This window comes from Rhodnius prolixus, unplaced genomic scaffold, assembly GCF_049639745.1.
Source record: "Rhodnius prolixus isolate KJV_2025 unplaced genomic scaffold, Rpr scaffold_6, whole genome shotgun sequence".
In the NCBI taxonomy this organism is placed as follows: domain Eukaryota; kingdom Metazoa; phylum Arthropoda; class Insecta; order Hemiptera; family Reduviidae; genus Rhodnius; species Rhodnius prolixus.
Genome location: NW_027411634.1, coordinates 42,415,260 through 42,434,803, shown reverse-complemented (window position 1 = coordinate 42,434,803; position 19,544 = coordinate 42,415,260). Strand labels below are relative to the sequence as shown.

At 35.6% G+C, this 19,544-nt stretch overlaps 2 protein-coding genes across 8 annotated transcripts; both read left to right on the top strand.

The window, feature by feature from the left end:
• Positions 1-619: 619 nt before the first annotated feature.
• LOC141460328 (alpha-tocopherol transfer protein-like) lies at positions 620-4,227 on the top strand. 2 transcript variants are annotated; one of them, XM_074140232.1, is made up of 7 exons: positions 620-775; positions 1,171-1,373; positions 1,450-1,609; positions 1,730-1,982; positions 2,213-2,326; positions 3,433-3,538; positions 3,762-4,227. In XM_074140232.1, exons 2-7 carry the CDS (start codon positions 1,229-1,231, stop codon positions 3,911-3,913), a joined length of 930 nt encoding a protein of 309 aa, XP_073996333.1. In that variant the 5' UTR covers positions 620-775; positions 1,171-1,228; the 3' UTR covers positions 3,914-4,227. The 2 variants fall into 2 exon arrangements, with proteins under 2 accessions (XP_073996333.1, XP_073996334.1); XM_074140233.1 differs by having other exon boundaries at positions 648-771.
• A 504-nt stretch (positions 4,228-4,731) lies between these two features.
• Positions 4,732-15,861, top strand: LOC141460325 (retinol-binding protein pinta-like). 6 transcript variants are annotated; one of them, XM_074140222.1, is made up of 8 exons: positions 4,732-4,868; positions 5,150-5,696; positions 10,756-10,950; positions 11,018-11,177; positions 11,589-11,844; positions 12,623-12,736; positions 15,081-15,186; positions 15,257-15,861. In XM_074140222.1, the coding sequence occupies exons 3-8, from the start codon at positions 10,800-10,802 to the stop codon at positions 15,406-15,408; spliced, it is 939 nt and encodes a 312-aa protein (XP_073996323.1). In that variant the 5' UTR covers positions 4,732-4,868; positions 5,150-5,696; positions 10,756-10,799; the 3' UTR covers positions 15,409-15,861. The 6 variants fall into 6 exon arrangements, with proteins under 6 accessions (XP_073996323.1, XP_073996324.1, XP_073996322.1 ...); XM_074140218.1 differs by lacking the exons at positions 4,732-4,868; positions 5,150-5,696 and adding an exon at positions 6,636-7,645 and having other exon boundaries at positions 15,257-15,441; positions 15,537-15,861; XM_074140223.1 differs by lacking the exons at positions 4,732-4,868; positions 5,150-5,696 and adding an exon at positions 5,847-6,616.
• The last annotated feature ends 3,683 nt before the right edge of the window (positions 15,862-19,544 follow it).

Below are 19,544 nucleotides of genomic sequence, written 5' to 3'. Positions count from 1 at the left end.
GTGTGTGTGTGTGAGTCGCTGGATCGAGACTTTTCTTCTGTCCCAAATTGATTTCAGTACATTTATCGATCCTTCTTGAGAAAAATGTGCAAAAGTGGAGCAAAAATAGGATGTTTAAGGATTTTTTTTATTCCAGTAAATTTATCGATCAATTTCTATCGATCCTTATTGAGAAAAATGGAGCAAAAATAGGATTTTTTTTTCGCGTTTAATTCCATAAATACTTATTCTGAGAAATGTTTTTCTTGTTTCCATCCTATGAGCGCTTTCTTCCACCATCAGAGGTGGAATCATCATTTTTGTGGAAAGAATTTGACTTCCTAATTGGTTTCTGTCAAAAACTTGTTGACGGTTAAAATCAACACAATGGTATCGAAAACTACAATATTTAAAAAAATGTTAAGCTCTTCACAGTAGCGCACGAATCTCCGGAAGTATACAATTAGCGATCGGTAGGTAGGTGGGAGCAAGGCTACACGCCAGTTGCGTCAATAATTTACATATTCTTGTTTTAATTATATTGTTTTATATGTTATCACAAAGTGTATCATTAAACTGCAAGAGAACCATAAGCATAGTGAAAATATTCTCTACTGCACTGATTAAGATAACACTAATTATTATTGTAATTTATAGAAGTAGGGGGTAGGGCGTCTAAGGTCAGCAAAGGCTATTTAACAAGCGTAGAACTGGCACAATTTGCACTAGAAGCTGATCTGAGCTAACAGGCGTCTCATTACCAAGCAAGCGAATTTCCCACCATTTAGACTGGCAGGTAACTTCTGTGTTCTCAGTTTCCTCCATCGTATCCCCGCCCCCTCAGAATTCCGATTTAGATCCTTACATACAAACATTTTCTGTGTATTCATCGCAACTCAAAAACATAATTGCAGAAAGTTCCAATTCACAATTTCATTCAGATGCCATCAGATGATTCGACAAATCTATCTCTGAGTTTAGAAGTAGGATATTAGTTTTGCAAAGATATAATTTATGGATGATCGATGTAGTGTTAAACAATATAATCGTGATCTCTGGAAACTCCAAAGCGAAATATCGATTTATAGCTACTTAGTACTTCGATTTTTCGTTTCTGAGTTTGATCCATAACCTTCTAGGGGTCAGAGGCCCTTCTTAGAAAACCGTTAATTTGAGTTATAATGTTTTCAGTTAATCCCTTTGGTGAATAAAAAAATTCGAAAGATTGGTTAAAGGAGATAAATAAGAAATGCTGGCCGACGAACTCACGGAAGATGGCAAAGATGAACTGTTGGCGGAGTGTGGGTACACCCGGAAGCAACTGGACTCAGATCTGGAGCAGTTCAAGGAATGGCTGAAACTGCAGCATCACCTGCCCGCAAGCAGACTGAAAGGTAGTCAAATCTTATCATCTTCCCCACTGTTATCGCTTTTCTACTAGCCTTCTTAGCATTTTATATTCTGTTGTAGAGGGGGATTTTTTTTTGAAGATGTTTCTTACCGGATGTAAAGGGAGTCTGGAGAAGGCGAAGAGGAAGTTGGACGCCTACTATACGTGTAGAAGTGGCAGTGAAATATTTGACTGTCGAGATCCTCTCGATCCAAACTATGTGAACATCAAGAGCTTAACGTGAGCATTACCTTCTTAATGAGATATTTGGCAGCCGGAGATCAGTGGAAGTGCGTTAGGTATTTGATGCCTCAGCAATTACCTTCATACTCTCTACAAGTTTGTGTTTTTCGTTTTTAGACATCTGGCTTTGGCGCCTAAGTTGGTGAAACACTCAAGACTGGTCTTCCTCAGACTGGCCGAAGTAGATCATGAGAAATTTGATTTTCTTAGTTTCGTCAGAAATGTGGTGAACCGATGTGATTTGACCTTGAGATACGAGAAGCATTACGGAGTGAGCTATGACCTTCTGATCGACTTGAAGGGTGTCTCAATCAGTCACTTGGGCAAACTTAGCCCCTCTCTACTCAAGGATTTAGTTATTTATTCAACGGTAAGTAACTGGTTTATTTCTGGAAATTGGACTGCATTCGTACAGTTTAGGCGTTTGTAAACCCTAAGGCGGAAGTTTTCAAAGAAATGGATCGCGATGCCGTGTTGTTGTCTGTTAGCTCTTAAGATCGAAAGGTCGAGTGTACCAACCAACTATCACATCACAAGGACAAAGAAAAGCAAAAAGACCGAATCCCATGTTCGATAGCCATTAATCTATTTTGATTGCAGAAAACCTCACCGTTTAGGTACAAAAAAATGTATTTAATTAATGTGGCAGAGTATTTGGCAATCACCCTGGACACTGTGCTTATACCGTTTTTACCGAAGAAACTGAAGTCTAGGGTAAGATAATATAAGTCTTAGAATACGTTTTTGTTATCGTAGTTCGCCACGTTCTAGAAACAAATCTGATATGTCCGCTCACACTACCTAGCAATCGTATTTACTTAAAATTTGCAATAAGAAGATACAATTTGTAAATGTTCACCATGATTCAAAGAAGTTTGAGATCGTTTAGAAGAGTTTCTGATTATAAAACTTGGCAGTCTTTCGCACTTGCGCAGTTCTCCGCTTCTGTTGTGATGACAGACAAATAGCCTTGCGGTTCTGATGGTTAGCATTTCAGCTTCCTCCAGACATTTATTAGATGAGTGATCGGAAATTTGCTTTCTTGATCATTATTGAGTAATTTTTTTTTTTTAATGTGGGATCAAATTTCTTTTAGAATGGTGGAAAATGAAAGTTCGTGCTAACGAGCTGAATGACGGAGAATCTTGGCTTGAAATCTTAAATACAGATAATACCTTATCTGAACCTCTGTTTTCCATCACCTACTAATGTAATTTAAGCTAAACAATCTAAGAAGTGGATGTAGTTGACGATTTTCCTCCTACAACTCGGAATTTGGGCGGTATGAAACTTTACATTTTGTTCTGCGCGCTCGATGTTGACTTAGCGACGGAAATCCCTTGTCCGCCGGTATTTCTGAAGCTTTACAAGAAATGTTGTTTTCCTTTCACTTAAAAATGTCTCAAAAACTGATTTAACGATTTTCATTAAACTTGCGACTCACACGAGACTGTTTTACAACATTCTTTCTGGACCATTTGATTAACTGCGAATTTCTTGTGGTTTCTTTCAGAATTCTCAAACATTCTTCAGCACATTTCCCTAAACGGCGAATCCCATATTCGTAATCGAGAATAAGGCCATGTTTAGCCGAAGAAAAAACCTTGAATGTTGTTGTGTGAGAAGGTTATGTTAGTGTTTCCTTAAAAAATAAAACTTGCAATCGCGTACAAACTGATTTTTCTAAGTTTCATATTAATCAAAAACATAACCTGAACATTTTAGCCTATAAAAACTAAGTAATATTGTTAGTGGCGAACTACACTTGAATCGTAAATGTATTTACCTATTTCTTTTCAGTGACGTCTCTATGATTTCAGCTACATATCACTGCAAATGGGTTTGATGAAGTTAGCCAACTCTTTGACAAAAGTGTCCTGCCGAAGGACTATGGAGGTGATCAGCCTTCATTGAAGGAGCTCAATGGTTAGTTAATTCATTAATATGAATTACATTTGGAAAAGAGAAATCTAATTTAACTAGCCTATCTATCTTCTTATTTGCCGATATCCTCAAGACCTGACATCAAGACTAGAAGATCATTGATAGAAGGGATACTTTCCTAGTAGAAGTATCAAACGCCTTAGAAATGATTTACTTTGTTTGTTAATGCCAGTCATTGACTTAAATTTATATTATAATGTTACAGATTACTGGAGAGATCTGGAAATAGAGCTTAGAGACTGGTTTATGAATGAACTGTCTGAAAGATGCGATGAATCCAAAAGAATCGTTCCAGAAGATTCAACCAATCCATATTTCGGCGTACCTGGCTCTTTGAAGAAATTGATTATTGACTAAATTGATTCAAATAAATGGGTAAATGTTTTTCGGAAGAAATCGTTAAGTGATTGGTGCAAAAGCAGCAGCCAGGGTATTTGGAGACTACCAAAAGAAGATTTAACCTTTTACAGAAGTCTCAAGTAGTGAGATATTTGATCCTTGCTAGTCTAAATTGTTTCGTGGTCAAATCATTTAGTTGGTTGCACCCAGTATGCGTTGTTTTTGTAAATATATATGTTATTAGAACTGGAACAAACATAATATTTTGAATATTTTACAAGTTACTAAAGTGGGAGAATGTAAATAAATAAATAAATCTTTTCTCGATTTGATGCTGGTATCTCACTTAACCTTCACCAACTGTTTACATATTTAACTGTTTTAGTATGTAAATGCAATTTTTTTTTTTCTGACATCTAATGTCACCGTGGAAATCTACCTTGTAAAGAAACTAGCATTTCAGATGAGAGCAGGACATTTCTGGAATACTCCTTAAATTCAATTTCCGGATTGAATTGCGGACCATACATTGTACTTAAATAGTCCTTGGAGGGGAGCTAATCCTACCCCTTCTTCTAATTTAGATAATAGCAGAAGAAAGAGAAATGCCCAAAGCAAAACTGATTTATTCACTTGGACCCTGTACCATCTGCAAGCGATTTTTCAGGGAGGGCCTTTAGACACCCGTTTTATGTCTACGATGTCTTCTCAGATGATAACCTCAGATCAATTCGCGTTTAATGCCACTTTGGGCAAAAGAGCTAGTAAATAGTCGCGATATAATTTCACAGGCTAGTATTTCAAGGGCAAATATGGCTGCTAGAGTGGGGGTAACGCCCCAGTTTACCCTGTAATCAGAAAGTAAAGAGTGCAGATCATAATAATTGCATCATAATCTGAACGATCAGAATATACTGCTAAAAGTTCCAGGCCTGCAGCTGATCAGTCAACTTCGATATTAGCAGCCCGCACTGTAAGTACCATACCCGTAAATGTTCTTCCCAAAAGTATTACTAGGAATTAAATTCTAATTGGTAACCCAAATGAAACGCTGTTTTTGTAGACTTCTGCCAAAGGGGCGGCTCTTCATACACTTACTACTTAATTATTCAAGACAGTTTCTAAATATGAAACTAACTTTTCAATTGAAATATCAGTTGAGCGTCCCGGATTCTTTAATAATAATTTTAAAAGAATTGGAATCCCTCAAAAATAGAAAATTCGAATGAACTTCCAGCTTTATGTTTGGCTTAGGTGCTGCCAGAGGAGATGCTGCACAGCGACTCTTGAATTAGATCTTCACTAGCGTCAAGAGCAGTTCATCACCTCCAGCGATGGAAAAACTTTTACAGGAATCACAGGAGGAGCTTAGCATGAGATAACTCACTTCAGAAAGTGTGTCTGGGCTTTCCAGCCGAGCTCCCAGATGTACAAAGGAACCAAGCTCTCCATAGCAGTGGGGGCAAGCCGATAGTCAGATCTGATCTCCTTAGTGCACCAAGCATCCACCTGCTGCAAAGCCTTTCTCCAAGATATTCCGAAATGGGCTCCAGTTTTCTTATTGCCTGTTCCCCACCCCAAAGAACATAGCTCTGCCTGACCACTCAGAAGAACTGGGGAGTCATAATCACTTCCTTAAGTCAGAACACCTCTCCCCTCTACCAAGAGAGATTATATCCTCTTCCACTACCCCAACATTTACGAAGGTCTGCAAGTAAGGTTACACTTTCCTTTTGAAGTGTACTTACAGTTTAATGCACGATCTCAACAGCTCAGCGTAACAGAAATAGAAATTTATTAAGTGAGTATAATTCCAGATTTGAAGAATACTTGTATTGCCATTTTCCTCTCAGTTTATCTTTTTCTTTTCTTCTTTCCACAAGTAGTTTCAAGGACTTTCAGCTTCACTGTTTACATGCAGGTGTGTTTACTTTCATTTGAAACAATTTCTCTTGCAACTAAGTTCAAACGGGGAGCTGGGATTAACCTTTCCAAAATGCTGTTTCTGCAAATTTGACGATCGTAACAAAGATAGATATGTCATTTTCTTTTTTAAACTTTTCTCAGAGAATATTGATTTTAAAGGGAAATGGGAAGGGGGAGCTATTACGTCAACTTTCCTTCAACCCTCAAACTTAATTGCACTGAACCGTGTGAACAAGGAAATTATTGCAGTTAACTAGCTTTTCAATGAAAATTTTATATTTCAAGGATATTTATCTGCGTAAAGGTAACAGGAAATCGAATGAGGGTCACTCTAGTGTCTAGACTTTCATTTCCCTTGACGAGATGAGAAGTATTGTGAGTGTACCGAATTTCCTGGGACCAAAAATCAGCTGGATAATATATCTTATGAGGTCACAGGGTCCAAGAAATTTGTGTATGATTAGTTCTGAAAAATTGAACCGTAAACTGAATGTTTCGGTACTACCAACTGCAACTTACCAAACCAAATTCCCCAACAAATGGATTTTTTTTTTTTAAAATATTTCCCGAAAAAGACTAAAACAATTTTCTGCAAACTTGGTAAACTAAAAATTTTGTTTCAATCATTTTCAAAAAAGAATTTGAATTTTTGTGAGCGCGAAGAGGTTATGGCTTCCCTTACATTTGTTTTCCTTTCAAGTACGATTTTATAATGTATGGTGTCCAGAACAATTAAATATGATTTATAATAGCAGTTAGATGAACATCTCTGAGTTGGAAACACTGAGAATTTCAGTAAGTGAACAGATTTTCTTTCCTTGAGATTGATTCTAGAAAGTAGATTCATAGTTACTCGGAGTTCTCTATTTTCTTACCTTAGTTTTTCAAATTTTTTTTTTCTCCCCTTTTTGTAATGTTTATTTTACCAGATTGATTGTGATTTAGTCAACTGGAGATTATTTATTTATTTGTTCACCCTGTCATGCCGTCATGATAAAAGAAGTTGGCAATACAAATTAAGAAAATATAGAAACATTTGTAGTAATTGCACACAAAATTAATTAGAAACATAAAAATCTTCTTAGTAAATAAAGTTACAAATAAACATATATTATTAAGAGAAAGAGGAAAAATTAGCAATACGTTCATAAGTGAAATATGTACATTTAAATTAAAAGTTTCCTAATTTTAAAAGCATTAATACTATAAAAGTAGATGTGCGTTTTGTTTGTGATCTGACTCTGAGAAAGTTAATAATTTAATTCAAACATTCAGACTTGTTGTCTATATTCGAGATGTACTTCATTATGTAAATATATCTTAAATTTGTGAATGCTGGGCAGATGTTAATAAAATCGTCTAAATCATTAATTACTTTCAAACTGCAGAATTTACAAGAATTTCTACAAAACTATAGAAAATTGCTGACGCAATGAGAAAACTTGAAGAAGCTCGCCAATTATTACCATTTTCCTGTACAGCTTAAATCTCATCTTGTAAAAAATTATCTAGACGAGTAATTTACATGTGTAATTTATGGAAACCTTGAGTTAACCTAATCAAGTTCCTGAATATTCATTTAAATTACCAAGAGCTACAACTTGCGTGATACTCGTAGCGTCACAAATAAAATTTTCCTTTCATTTATAAGGAAAATGGGTTCCTTAGGAATAAGATCTTAATTGAAACATGGCTATGTTTAAAACAGTGCAAAAAGGAAATTTATTTGTTTTAATTTAATATAAAACATTCTAAAATACTTCGAAACAAAAGAAATACATATTTGTATGGACTAATAATATGGGATTCATAAAGTAATGCAAGGTAAAGTACAATTACCAAATTTATGTAAGAAACTATGCAACTTCATTGATTTGTTAATAAAGTTGTAATTATTTTAAATTTAGAATTTATTATTTAAGAGAAGTGTATTCTGCCAAGAAATGTCTCTGGATATCTGTTTTTTGTTTTGTTTTTACACAATTTAAATTGTCTAACAATAGTTTAACCTTACAGATTATTTTGCTGCTCCACAAAATACATTTATAATCAGAACTAATTAATTAATATATTAATTAAGTAATATTATAAAATCCTTAACAAAAACTTACAGTTTAAAATGTTAAGTATAAGGGTTGATAAAACGCCAAAAGGTACACAAATCAGCGAGTACCCAACATTTCATTAATACTTCATTAATATTTAAGTAATTCTACTGCATTAATTTTCATTAATAAGTTATTTTTTAGAATTTATTAGATGTCACAGACCCTTATGCTGGCCATTTTCGTCTACAAAATATATGTTCAAGTAGCACTGAAGATTGACTGTAATACCTAGTTATCTATAATAATGAAACTATTAATTACAGGTTAAAAAGAAAAACGTTACAAAAAATAAAAAAAAATTATGAGGCTAAAAAATTCAAAACTTTTTTTTAAAAGAAACTTCACCAACATACATCAATGATTTTCAAAAATCGTCGGTTTAAGTTCATTCTTCGATTAAAGTAATTGTTATTTTATGAAGTAGTCAAACGTTTATAATAATAGGTAATAAATTATCTGGCTTTATCGCAAGTAACATAGTTTTCTTCAATTACATTCTCAATCTAGGTATTCATCCCACAATGTTGTATACATGTAATATAAAGTAAATAAGATATGCATATTTTTAGGACAGCTAATTATTCCAGTATTTTACTATAAGTAAAATTAGGAGGTCAAAATTAAATTACAATCGAGAAATCAATAATTGTTGTTGAATAATCTACTTGTTATAACTGTGTGTTATTTGTGCTCTCGAATATTTCGGTAAGACGAATTCAAGACAGTAGCCTACTCTAACTTTGTCTTTTTCTACTTTAACATGCATGTACGTATATGTGATTTATCATAATTAAAACAAAAAAATATTATAAATGAAGTGGCCAGCATAAGGGTCTGTGACATCTAATAAATTCTAAAAAATAACTTATTAATGAAAATTAATGCAGTAGAATTACTTAAATATTAATGAAGTATTAATGAAATGTTGGGTACTCGCTGATTTGTGTACCTTTTGGCGTTTTATCAACCCTTATACTTAACATTTTAAACTGTAAGTTTTTGTTAAGGAGATTTTTGTACCTTTTGGATAGATTTTCCTTTTTGTCTATTTTACAAAGTTACATATCTGCTTTACAGATTTTTTTAAAATTTGGAATAAGCAATTCTATAATTATAACCTGATAAGGTGTTAAGTCGGTACCGTAACTACCACTGGAGAGATCTTTTTAAAGAATGGTTATAGTTGCGGTCCCCCAAACCATCCCCAATAACAATGTTTTTGAAAAAGCGTTTTGAATAACATAGGAAGGTATTTGTACGTAAATAGCAAAATTAAACTGCGATTTCAGTACTTCCTTTTAAGAGGAGTAAGAAAAATAAACTACGATTGCAGTACTTCTCCCTAAAAGGCAAAGAGGCAAAGATTTTTTAATCGAACGACAATTCATTGATTTAAATCAGTTCACTCATTGATAATTTTAACGATTGCAGTACTTCCTCTTAGTAGGTGTAAGAGCATGATGGCACTTCACAGCCACGTAGAGGAGCTTTAATCACTTCTTCGTGCTAAATTTTATCAAAATCGGACTAAGCTTTGTAGAAATATTGGTAATAATAGTTTTAGAAAGGGCCTTATTTGGGTGGGGCGAACTCCCCTCCTTATGAGGCATAGCGTCGAGACTTTTAAAGTACAAATCTGTACAAAATTTCGATTCGAATGACACTTCATTCATGAAAATCGGTTCACGTGTCGATAATTTGAAACGATTGCTATACTTCCCCTTAACAAGTGTAAGAGCAGATCGTCGCTTTATTGTTAGGTAGGGGAGCCCTAACCCTATCATCCTACCAAATTTTATCAAAATCGGGCCAAGATTTACAGAGTAATTAGTAATAATAATTTTTGAGGGGGCCTTACATAAAGGGGGCTAACTCCCCTCCCATTCGATGTACAGGGCCGAGACCCCCAAAAGGCACATCTACATAAAATTTCGAATCGAATGACACCTCATTCCTGAAAATCGGTTCACGCGTTTAAGCGCTACGTTGTTTACAAAAAAGGTAACAAGAAGAAGAAGAACAAGAACAAGAAGAACAAGAACAAGAACATTTTTTGAAAAAGTCGTTTTTGCTCATTTTGCGCAACTATTTTCTCGAAACCTATTAGATCTGGGTGGTTGCAAAAAAATTATAGTTATAAAGGAGAATTTGGAGTAAGATTTAAAGAAAATTTGGGAATTTTATCTTTTATAGAAAAATAGAAAAAAATTGTCAAAGTTGGGCGTTTTTGAACGTTACACTTTTTCGTGCAGTTTTTGATGGTCAACCCTTATACAACTGTCCTACCGGACAGTTTTAATAAGTATTAACTGAAGAATTAATTCTTTTAACATAAAACTCTTATTAAGCGTGTTATTTCTAGAACTGTTGGCTCTCTTTAAATCTCTGTTTATTGCGTAAGCTTGAAATCTCTCGATATTTTATTTTTACTTTAAAATAAAAAAATGTTTTCGTGATTCCACGGTCAGGCGTAACCTAAATTGATAAAATTTTATTACAACTACGAGATCCAATTATAATTCTGCTATCAGAACTATTCAAACGCACAAACCTACTTCAACAAATTCTGGGCAATTTGTTACTGGGTTATTCAACATTTTAATTAATCAATTAAATGCTCTTTTCAAAACAAAATATTCTTAAATATGAATTGCCCAGTTTCCAAGCTGACTGTACAGCAGCTGGCAGTGCATGTCGGCATGTAAAACAAGGATTTAAACGGCATCGCAAAAGCCGATCATAGAAGTAGATAGAGAGTTGTTTTTGTCTCTAATCAGATTTCTTCTTTTTTATTTTCCTTAAAAAAAAAAATCCCTGATTTTATAGGAGTTCTGGAGGCGCATAAAACAATCGGAGAACTTATAAAAAAAATGCTGTATGAGTACGAAGGACCCACGGAAGAGCAGAAAGATGCAATGTTAGAGGAGGTTGGCTACAGCCGGAAGCAGTTGGACTCAGATCTGGAGCAGCTCAAAGAATGGCTAAAACTGCAGCTTCATCTGCCCGCTTGCAGACTGAATGGTAGTTTTCCAGCTTATCGTAATCCCACACAAATCGCCCATGCTTTAGTGTTCTTTTACTATTCCAGAGAGTGACACCTTTCTAAAAAACTATCTGATAGGATGTAAAGGAAGCCTGGAGAAAGCGAAGAGGAAGTTGGACTTCTATTACACGTTCAGAAGTCAATCCGAGGTATTTGAGACTCGAGACCCCTTGGATCCTGACTATGTGACCATTACCAAGTTGGTGTGAGTTATGAGTAATTTTTTTTAAAAGTAAACCCAATGAACAGTTAGAGTTTGAGAAGGTAACCAACTCAGTCCAGAACTATAATGAAGTTCTTGGAAGGAAGTTGGAGAAATCTTTTAAACAATTGAGCCGAGCTGAAAACACTTGAAAGATTCCTTTCAAGCAAATTTGATTGACTTTTGCATCTAATTTCTGTGGACTTTTCAATTCTATTGCAGCTAACTTCCATAATACTTGACGTATATCTTGCCAAAGATGATTGTTGGTCAATAGTTACGAATGTCCAAGCTGCGTCTTTTTTCAAATAATATCAATTTTGATTTTAACCGTCCTTCAGGAGTAGTCCCAATTTATCAATCAATTAACAAAATAATTCGCAGAATACTTTTATCATTATTTGTACATTTCAGACATTTTACTTCTTTACCAAAGATGATGAAGCATACCCGTTTGTGTTTTCTCAAACTGGCCGACCATGATCAGGAGAAATTTGATTTTATTAGTTACTTCAGATACATGATGGACGGCTGTGAACTGGGTTTAAGGCATGAGGAGTCATGCGGTGCGAAATTCTGTTTGGTGTTCGATGCGAAAGGCATATCCCTCAGCCACCATATTGCCAAAGTAAAACCCTTAGTGGTCAAAGACATCATCTACTTTTTAGTGGTAAGTTTTTCTTTTTTACCTTTCTGTTAGGTTTTTAACTGGTGAGTTCGTACGTACATCGCTACCTCTTCTACCCCCAGGCACTTCATGGACGCCCTCTGTTAACATTGTGGGGTTGTTTTTCAGCCTGTGTTCATTTGAACATCTTTATTTCTCTCGCAAATTGAGAACAATTAAATCTAGTCATTCAATACTTTGTAAACTGCTTCAGTAGCGAAAATTTTGTCAAGTGAATGCTTACAATGTCGAAAAATCCAGAAAACTCTATGGGAGAATGGATCCAAAAGCACCCCCACCCATCTGTGACGTACATGAGTTCATTCATAAAGAGAGCAGGTGAGCCATTAATATAAGGAATGGATCGCTTTCTTTAGCCGCTGGTTACCAGTTCTCTGGTTTTTTTCTTGGGGAGTGACAGTGGGGGTGGATAAAAGTGTAGTGGTTATGAAGCGTGGCTTTCTAAGTGAGAGATCTCCAGACCGAATTTCCGCTTGTAGTTACTTTGAATTTGTTACCTTCTACGTAAGTCTGCTACACTTAATTGGTAGTTGGTCGTTAAGCCCGATCTGACAACTTTAACTTCTTAGATTTAGCTGATCTATAAGCTTATCTTGTATTTGTTTTTTGGAATAACGATGTTGTCGAAACTCACCAAGTGTACAGTGAGAGGTTCTTTTTTTTTGTAATTTCTATTTTATATTAGAGTAATCTGTAAAAAGTTTGAGATGAATGCCTGCCAAGTTGACACTGATGGAACTTGTTTTTCTTTACATTACAGAGAGCGACGCCATACAGATTTAGCGCCATGTACTTCATAAATGCTCCACAATTTCTGGTGACTACCATCAACAATCTGGCGATACCATTCATGCCAAAGAAAATGAAGCCCAGGGTAACGTTCGCCTTTAGTACGTTGGCCGAGAGTTTCGCAGTTTAAACTAGATGCGGGCGGAGAAAAAAGTTCAATGCAGTCTTAACTTCACAATAGCATATTAATTAAGATTATGTCTAGATAGATTAGAAAGAAAAATCGAAGAAGAAATCAGTTAGGAATGATGAGTCCAGATCGTACAGGGAGGCTGCTGAGAAAATGTGGCTTATCACGTATTTATAGTCCTTACTTAAGGATTCAATTAGCGAGGAATAGGTCCAGAACAAAAACTCCGTCTTAAGCCTGGACCGAATCCAACGCTAAATTGAATCGTTTATATAAATTTTTACGGTCACTAAAAGCTAATACAAATTTATAGTCCTTGTAAGGATTATAAACTTGGTTTGCGTAGATTTTTCATTAGGTTACAAAGAAACCTTTTGATTTTTCACAAAAAATTAGAAATAATTTCATCCAATTCTTTTTCCATCGAGTCCGTTTTCCACAACTTGTTTATAACCATATTGTCTCGGTGGGCAATGAAAGAAGGAAGCGTTTTCGCGTGAAAGTTGTGAATTCAATATCAAGCTCAAGGCACAGAAATAAAATAGTAAAAACAATAGTAATAATAGTTGATTTTTGGTGAATATCGAGGTGCGCTCTTAAATAAAATAACTTTTTTGCTTTATACCGAACGTTTCGGTAATTTTTACTACTTTCTTTAGGGTATTATGATGATGTTATGACAGTCATGTGTGTCAGACAGTTATGATGATATACTCGTAGCTATACATTAAACTTCACAAACTTTTTTTTTTATAATACCCTGAAGAAGGTAGTAAAAATTACCGAAACGTTGGTATAAAACAAAAAAGTTGTATTTATTTAAGACCGCACCTCGATATTCCCCAAAAATCATCCATCAACAACGGTCGAAAAAAACCAAAACCATCATAGTAATAATAATCCTGTATTTACATATTTTACAGAAAAAGAATAAAAAGTCAAACAAAATCCATTTCACAGTCTAAAGGAGACAAACATCCATTACACAGTCTAAAGGAGACAAACATCCATTACACAGTCTAAAGGAGACAAACATCCATTACACAGTCTAAAGGAGACAAACATCCATTACACAGTCTAAAGGAGACAAACATCCATTACACAGTCTAAAGGAGACAAACATCCATTACACAGTCTAAAGGAGACAAACATCCATTACACAGTCTAAAGGAGACAAACATCCATTACACAGTCTAAAGGAGACAAACATCCATTACACAGTCTAAAGGAGACAAACATCCATTACACAGTCTAAAGGAGACAAACATCCATTACACAGTCTAAAGGAGACAAACATCCATTACACAGTCTAAAGGAGACAAACATCCATTACACAGTCTAAAGGAGACAAACATCCATTACACAGTCTAAAGGAGACAAACATCCATTACACAGTCTAAAGGAGACAAACATCCATTACACAGTCTAAAGGAGACAAACATTAAAAATATATAAATAAAACCAATAATTAATTTTAATAAATGAAACAATTTTTTAAAAAAAATCATTGTTTATTGATCTTTTTGCTCCCCATTGGGGAGTTTTGGTCCTTTGACGGTGACCAGCCGTACCTAAGATGAGTATAAACAAAGAACAGTTTAAAGTTCAGATCGCACTTAAGGGCCATCAAGGTTCCTTACTTCTAGATCTATCCCAGCAGCCGTTTTTTGAGGCTCCTCTGATCTATGTTGAGACAGGACAGTACTCGGTCGAACGTTGGTAAATTTACAACTAATACTACCTAAGATAGATGGTATTCTTTGTTGTATTTCGGATGAGCGTTTAAAGAATTTCAACTTCTAAAGGGAATTATATGCGGAGAGGAAACGCACTAAAGTCTTGGGTTTTCACCTCGAAATTAGCGCTGAAACGTTTCAGGAGACTAGAGACAGTTTCTTTTAACAAGAATGTTCCTCTAGTCTGGTTGCTAGGTCATGTGGGTGGATGGGGAAGGTGGGAGGATTAGGCGCCTTTACAGTGAACTCGGCGAAAGAAAAGTACTTCGACGAATATTTGGGCCTGTCTGCGAAAATGGGCGCTGGAGAATTAGAGGGATGGGTGTTAGAAGATGGCGGATGTACGCCTATGACAAAGCCGAATGGCAAAAAATAGTGTAGGAGGCTCAGGTTCTTGTAGGGCCGTAGCGCCATGGGATAGGTACAGTGAACTCTACATTGATTTTACTCACTGGGTACGAGCTGACATTCTGCGAACCTAGTATGCCGAACTAAATAGGTACCAACTTGGAACAAGATGTAACATTTTGCACATTGTTGTTTTTTTTTTCTTGACGTTTCAGGTACATATCATAGCAAATGGATTTGAAGAACTTAGCCAACTCTTTGACAAAAGTGTCCTGCCGAAGGACTATGGTGGTGATCAGCCTTCAATGATGGAGCTCAGTGGTTAGTTAGTTACTATTCTCACCAAGCAAATGGTCATTATTACTGAAGCTTCCATAATGTTGTTTTCCAGATTACTGGAGAGACTACAAAGTAGAACACAGGGAATGGTTTTTGAACGAACTATCCGAACGTTGTGATGAATCCAAACGAATCGTTACTGAAGATCCGACAAATCCATACTTCGGCATGCCTGGCTCTTTGAAGAAATTGATTGTTGACTAGATGGCGTTGACGCTAGTGGCGCAACTGGGAAGGGTATCCAGTTCTCTGAACTAAATATGAACTAACTTTCCTAAATAGCACAAGAATTGTCTAATAAATGGAATATTTAAGCTTCTCTTTCTCGACAGAAATCTCGGAATCTCATGGAGGCCTTCTCTCACAGGATCATCATGATAGCCGGACAGCCTCACTTTGTTAGATGGCTAGCTGACTAGTGACTACAAGCAGTTCGGCTGATTGGATCGAATCCGCTGGAGAAACACTTCTTTTTTTTTTAATGAACATTGGTTGCCTGAAAAACAAAAATTAATAATCAAATTAAGTCACAATAAATGTTATAGTTAGTCTTAGTTGTTACAAAGTTGCCTAATATTAATTAATTATATTTTAGTTTTGTTTTTAATAAAACCAGTTTCATAATAAATAAATAAGTTTTTCCAATGCCATTGCTAATTGTTGGTTTAGTCTTCTATTGCGGACAGAAATGCATTTTCTTATCAGCTGATGAGCCCTTATTTTAAGAAAACTTTCAATTTCTGTATGACTTAATAAATCGGTCCATGGTTCGCTCGCTCAGCGTTCAGTAAAGAATAAAATGCAGGTAATTTTTTGCTATGTACATACTGAGATTAAGATCTAGGTCCATATGGAGGGTTTGGCCATCAAATATTCATAATATTTAGCTTCCCAAATTAAACATGCAGAGCAAATCTGAATTTTGCATCGTTCGGCTAGCATGGAGTCCCTCAGCTCTGTGTCTGCTTGCAATACTATTACAAACAGGCGGTTTAATGCAAATCTGCAGAGAAATGCAGCTCGCTATTAATAAGCCACTCACTGCTTGGCTCATGCACTTTGCAATTGCAACCACGCTAGGAGCGTTAGTGAGCAAGCACAGGTCGAGAGAACGGGAAATTTGATTGGCTTTCGCGAAATTGACTAGAAATGGACCGTCAAAGTACTACCTGAGTTCTGTCGGCAGGTGTTCAAAGTGAAAACCCCAACTAGGTAGTTCTCGATTCGATGATGAACTTCTAGATGATTATTTCCTCATGCTGCAAGCCTTCTAGTCTCCATCTTTCTACGGCCACACACACCAGGCCAGAGATCTGAAAAATTTAGTGTGCTATTTCTGGATCGTTGGAGAGGCTTTTTGGCTGTTACAAAGAATGGTTATTAAACACAGACGGTGAATTTGATTTCCAAGTATTTACTAACAATTCTGCAAATTTTCAGCGATTGCCAGCCGGTAACTATGGTAATTGGCGACTTAATCACATCTATCAGTCACTGTTCTTAGCATGGAAAATAACATTTCGAGTTAATTTAAGGGTTCAGCTTGGAGGCGGAGAAAATGCTCGCTTAGCTGGTAATTAAGCGAGGAAGTGATTTCAGAATTCATCGGCAAAACCACGAATTCTTCACAATGTCTTTAAATTTAGTTTAAATTATAAAAAGAAAAATCTGGTGTCAATACTCACACGACTTCCGTTTGCTCGTGACGTGTCCTGAACCTTGACCCAAGATTCCCAATCGAATGTTTCACAAACATTCTTAAAAACTTCTGAAGTTCACACTTAGCAGGGTTCTCTCAAATTTTATGCTTCGCTTCTTTTGCCACAAACAACGTACTATCAGATAAAGAATTCTTAGTAAAAATTATGAAATGTTTTTAGTAAAAAAAACTTTACATAACATAGAACCATGTTTTGTGTTCAACATTGACAATTTAACATTATAAAGAAAAGGATACGATGCAGAAAGTATTGTGATATCAAACGACATCTTCGTATTTAAGCGTAAATGCACTCTAGATATAATGTACAGGACTAAAAATAATAAAGTAGGATCATTGTACTAGTTCGACGTATAATCGATATACAATTTCGATCGAACTTAGCTACATCAATAACACAATGACAGTCTATTATGGTGCATGAAATTTTGCTTTTCCATAATAGCCATCATATTATGGCCTGTTAGAATAGAAATGCTTTATTAACAAGAAATATATCATATAAATAAACAAAAGAATAAACTTTAAGGTTAATTAATTGGCTTGGTGCTTAACACCGTCAGCCAGAGTTCCCTTGTGTACTGCAGTATTTACAACAAATCTAAACAAAGTAAACCTCTAAAATTAAATAATCAAACAAACCACTTTATTAAAATAAATACCTATGAAAATAAAGTAAAAGAAATATCTATGTATGTATATATGTATACAATAATAATAGGGTGACTCATTACAACTTGACCAAGTGCGGCCGCAAAATGGTCGGTAAATAAAGCAATGTAACTTGGATGCTTTATGTGTGCCAATGGTGGCTTCGAGTATTCATTCAGTAATTATCTATGTATCAGGGTAACTGAAGTTGACCAAGGTATCGACTGTGCCTGGGGCAGTAACATTGCTAGCAATTAACTAGTTTTTCTGCTCAACCTTGGCAAATTTACGCAATTCTTATAACGTCATTAAACTATTAAAAAGAAGTATGATTGTAAATTGAACTAGGTGGAAAACAAATTCATTACATTTTAATAATCTGATGGCAGCTGTTATGAACAATTTAATGCTATTTGTCTAAAATTGGGTTCACCTTCATTTTTTTGTTCCTGGTTTGTATTTGACTGTTCAGTAGTTTCAGCTTGAGCAGAACATTTCTTAAACTGCTGTCTTCTCCTTATCTTCGCAATTCATTGTTAGGAATCCTAATATTTTCAGTCTGGGATTTTCGAATAAGTGAAAACAACATTAACATGTCAATAAAAAGAAAATTTTGCAAAACCAATCTAAAGTTGGAAGGAGGATTTGATATTTCCCGACTACCATTAAACCTAAGCCAAGATTAGAATTATTTACAACATTTTCCCCGTTTCGTTCACAGTTCACAGCCTGGTTACACATTTTACTTATTCTTGAATCCACGCACACCAATAATAACTCGTGTGTAAGGGCCCCATATCGCTCACACCTCCGGTAACCAAAGATTCTTTACTTTAGATGTACGAACAAGAACTTGCCTTCCTGCAATGAAATCTTAACAAATATAACGACAATTTTTCAAATACTGTTACAGTAATGAGATGCCCAGTGTGAAGCAATTAGCGGCGCTGGGAAGCGAGATATCCCAGACTGCCAGCACCTCTCTAGCCCAGTCCAAGGCGTCATGCCGAAAGATGAAAGATGTCAAAGGGGTTATTGTTTGGAAAGCGACGCCTCTGAGGTACCTGGCGCTTTCTCCAAGTTAGCCAGGCTTTTCCAGATTACGCAGACTTCCCCAGAAAGCCCCAGAAATGTCGAACAGTGGAGAAGTATATGCTAATTCTTGGGCGCGGAGTGCTAAGACTTTAGGGAGTGGTCTTCCCGATTTGCCAGCTCATCTCTTCCTTAGGGGATCCCATATCAAGGAGAAAGGAGGATTATTAAATTAGTTTACTGAAAATTTTCCCTGTTTACTGTTTAATAAAGTGCAAGACTAAGACCGGAAATCGAACCCACCACCACAATTCATCTTAAGCTTTAAGGAACCCGCTTCTAACCGCTCGACTATCGTGCAGCCTCTTTTATTTTCTCTAACTCTAATTACTGCCCTTAATCATGGCAAATGTTCTAATCACATAATTTTAGGTGCTACGAACACGAAAAAAGTCGATAACGTAGAAAGTGCGTAAATTACAGGTTAGTTACAGAATGTCTTTCACAAAACTCGCAGCAAACTCAGCGTAGGTATTGCGTTTTATTATTGACGCGTCAACTATTTTCTTCATACTGGTTACACATGTAATATATATGGTCTAAAGTAAATTTTACTAGGAACGTTACCTGCAAAATTTGGGGATGGGTATGGAGTTTAGCAATTCCTCTGAAGTGAAAATACTAATCGGAAAAAAAAAATCAGAAAGTAAAATTTCAAATATGAAGCAAATCGATTTTGATGAAAAGCGGCAATTTATTGAATCGATTTTTCAGATTTTAATGTTTTTTATTTCATCGATTTTTTTTTAATTAAATTGTAATTTATATATTGTGTTGGGCATTTTTACTTTTGATTGGAAAATTTTTCTAGAAGTTGGTTTCTTGGCGGGGCGGGGGTTGTTGAAGTTAAGCTCCAAGTGACGCTTGTTTAAACAAT

What these genes read in the sequence shown, in the direction of transcription:
- LOC141460328 (XM_074140232.1), top strand. Translation starts at nt 1,229, where the DNA reads ATGCTGGCCGACGAACTCACGGAAGATGGCAAAGATGAACTGTTGGCG. An exon ending in ATTTAGTTATTTATTCAACG is followed by an intron (nt 1,983 to 2,212) that starts GTAAGTAACTGG and finishes TTTTGATTGCAG; the next exon opens with AAAACCTCACCGTTTAGGTA. An exon ending in TTCATTGAAGGAGCTCAATG is followed by an intron (nt 3,539 to 3,761) that starts GTTAGTTAATTC and finishes ATAATGTTACAG; the next exon opens with ATTACTGGAGAGATCTGGAA.
- LOC141460325 (XM_074140218.1), top strand. An exon ending in CAAAGAAAATGAAGCCCAGG is followed by an intron (nt 12,737 to 15,080) that starts GTAACGTTCGCC and finishes TTGACGTTTCAG; the next exon opens with GTACATATCATAGCAAATGG. An exon ending in TTCAATGATGGAGCTCAGTG is followed by an intron (nt 15,187 to 15,256) that starts GTTAGTTAGTTA and finishes GTTGTTTTCCAG; the next exon opens with ATTACTGGAGAGACTACAAA.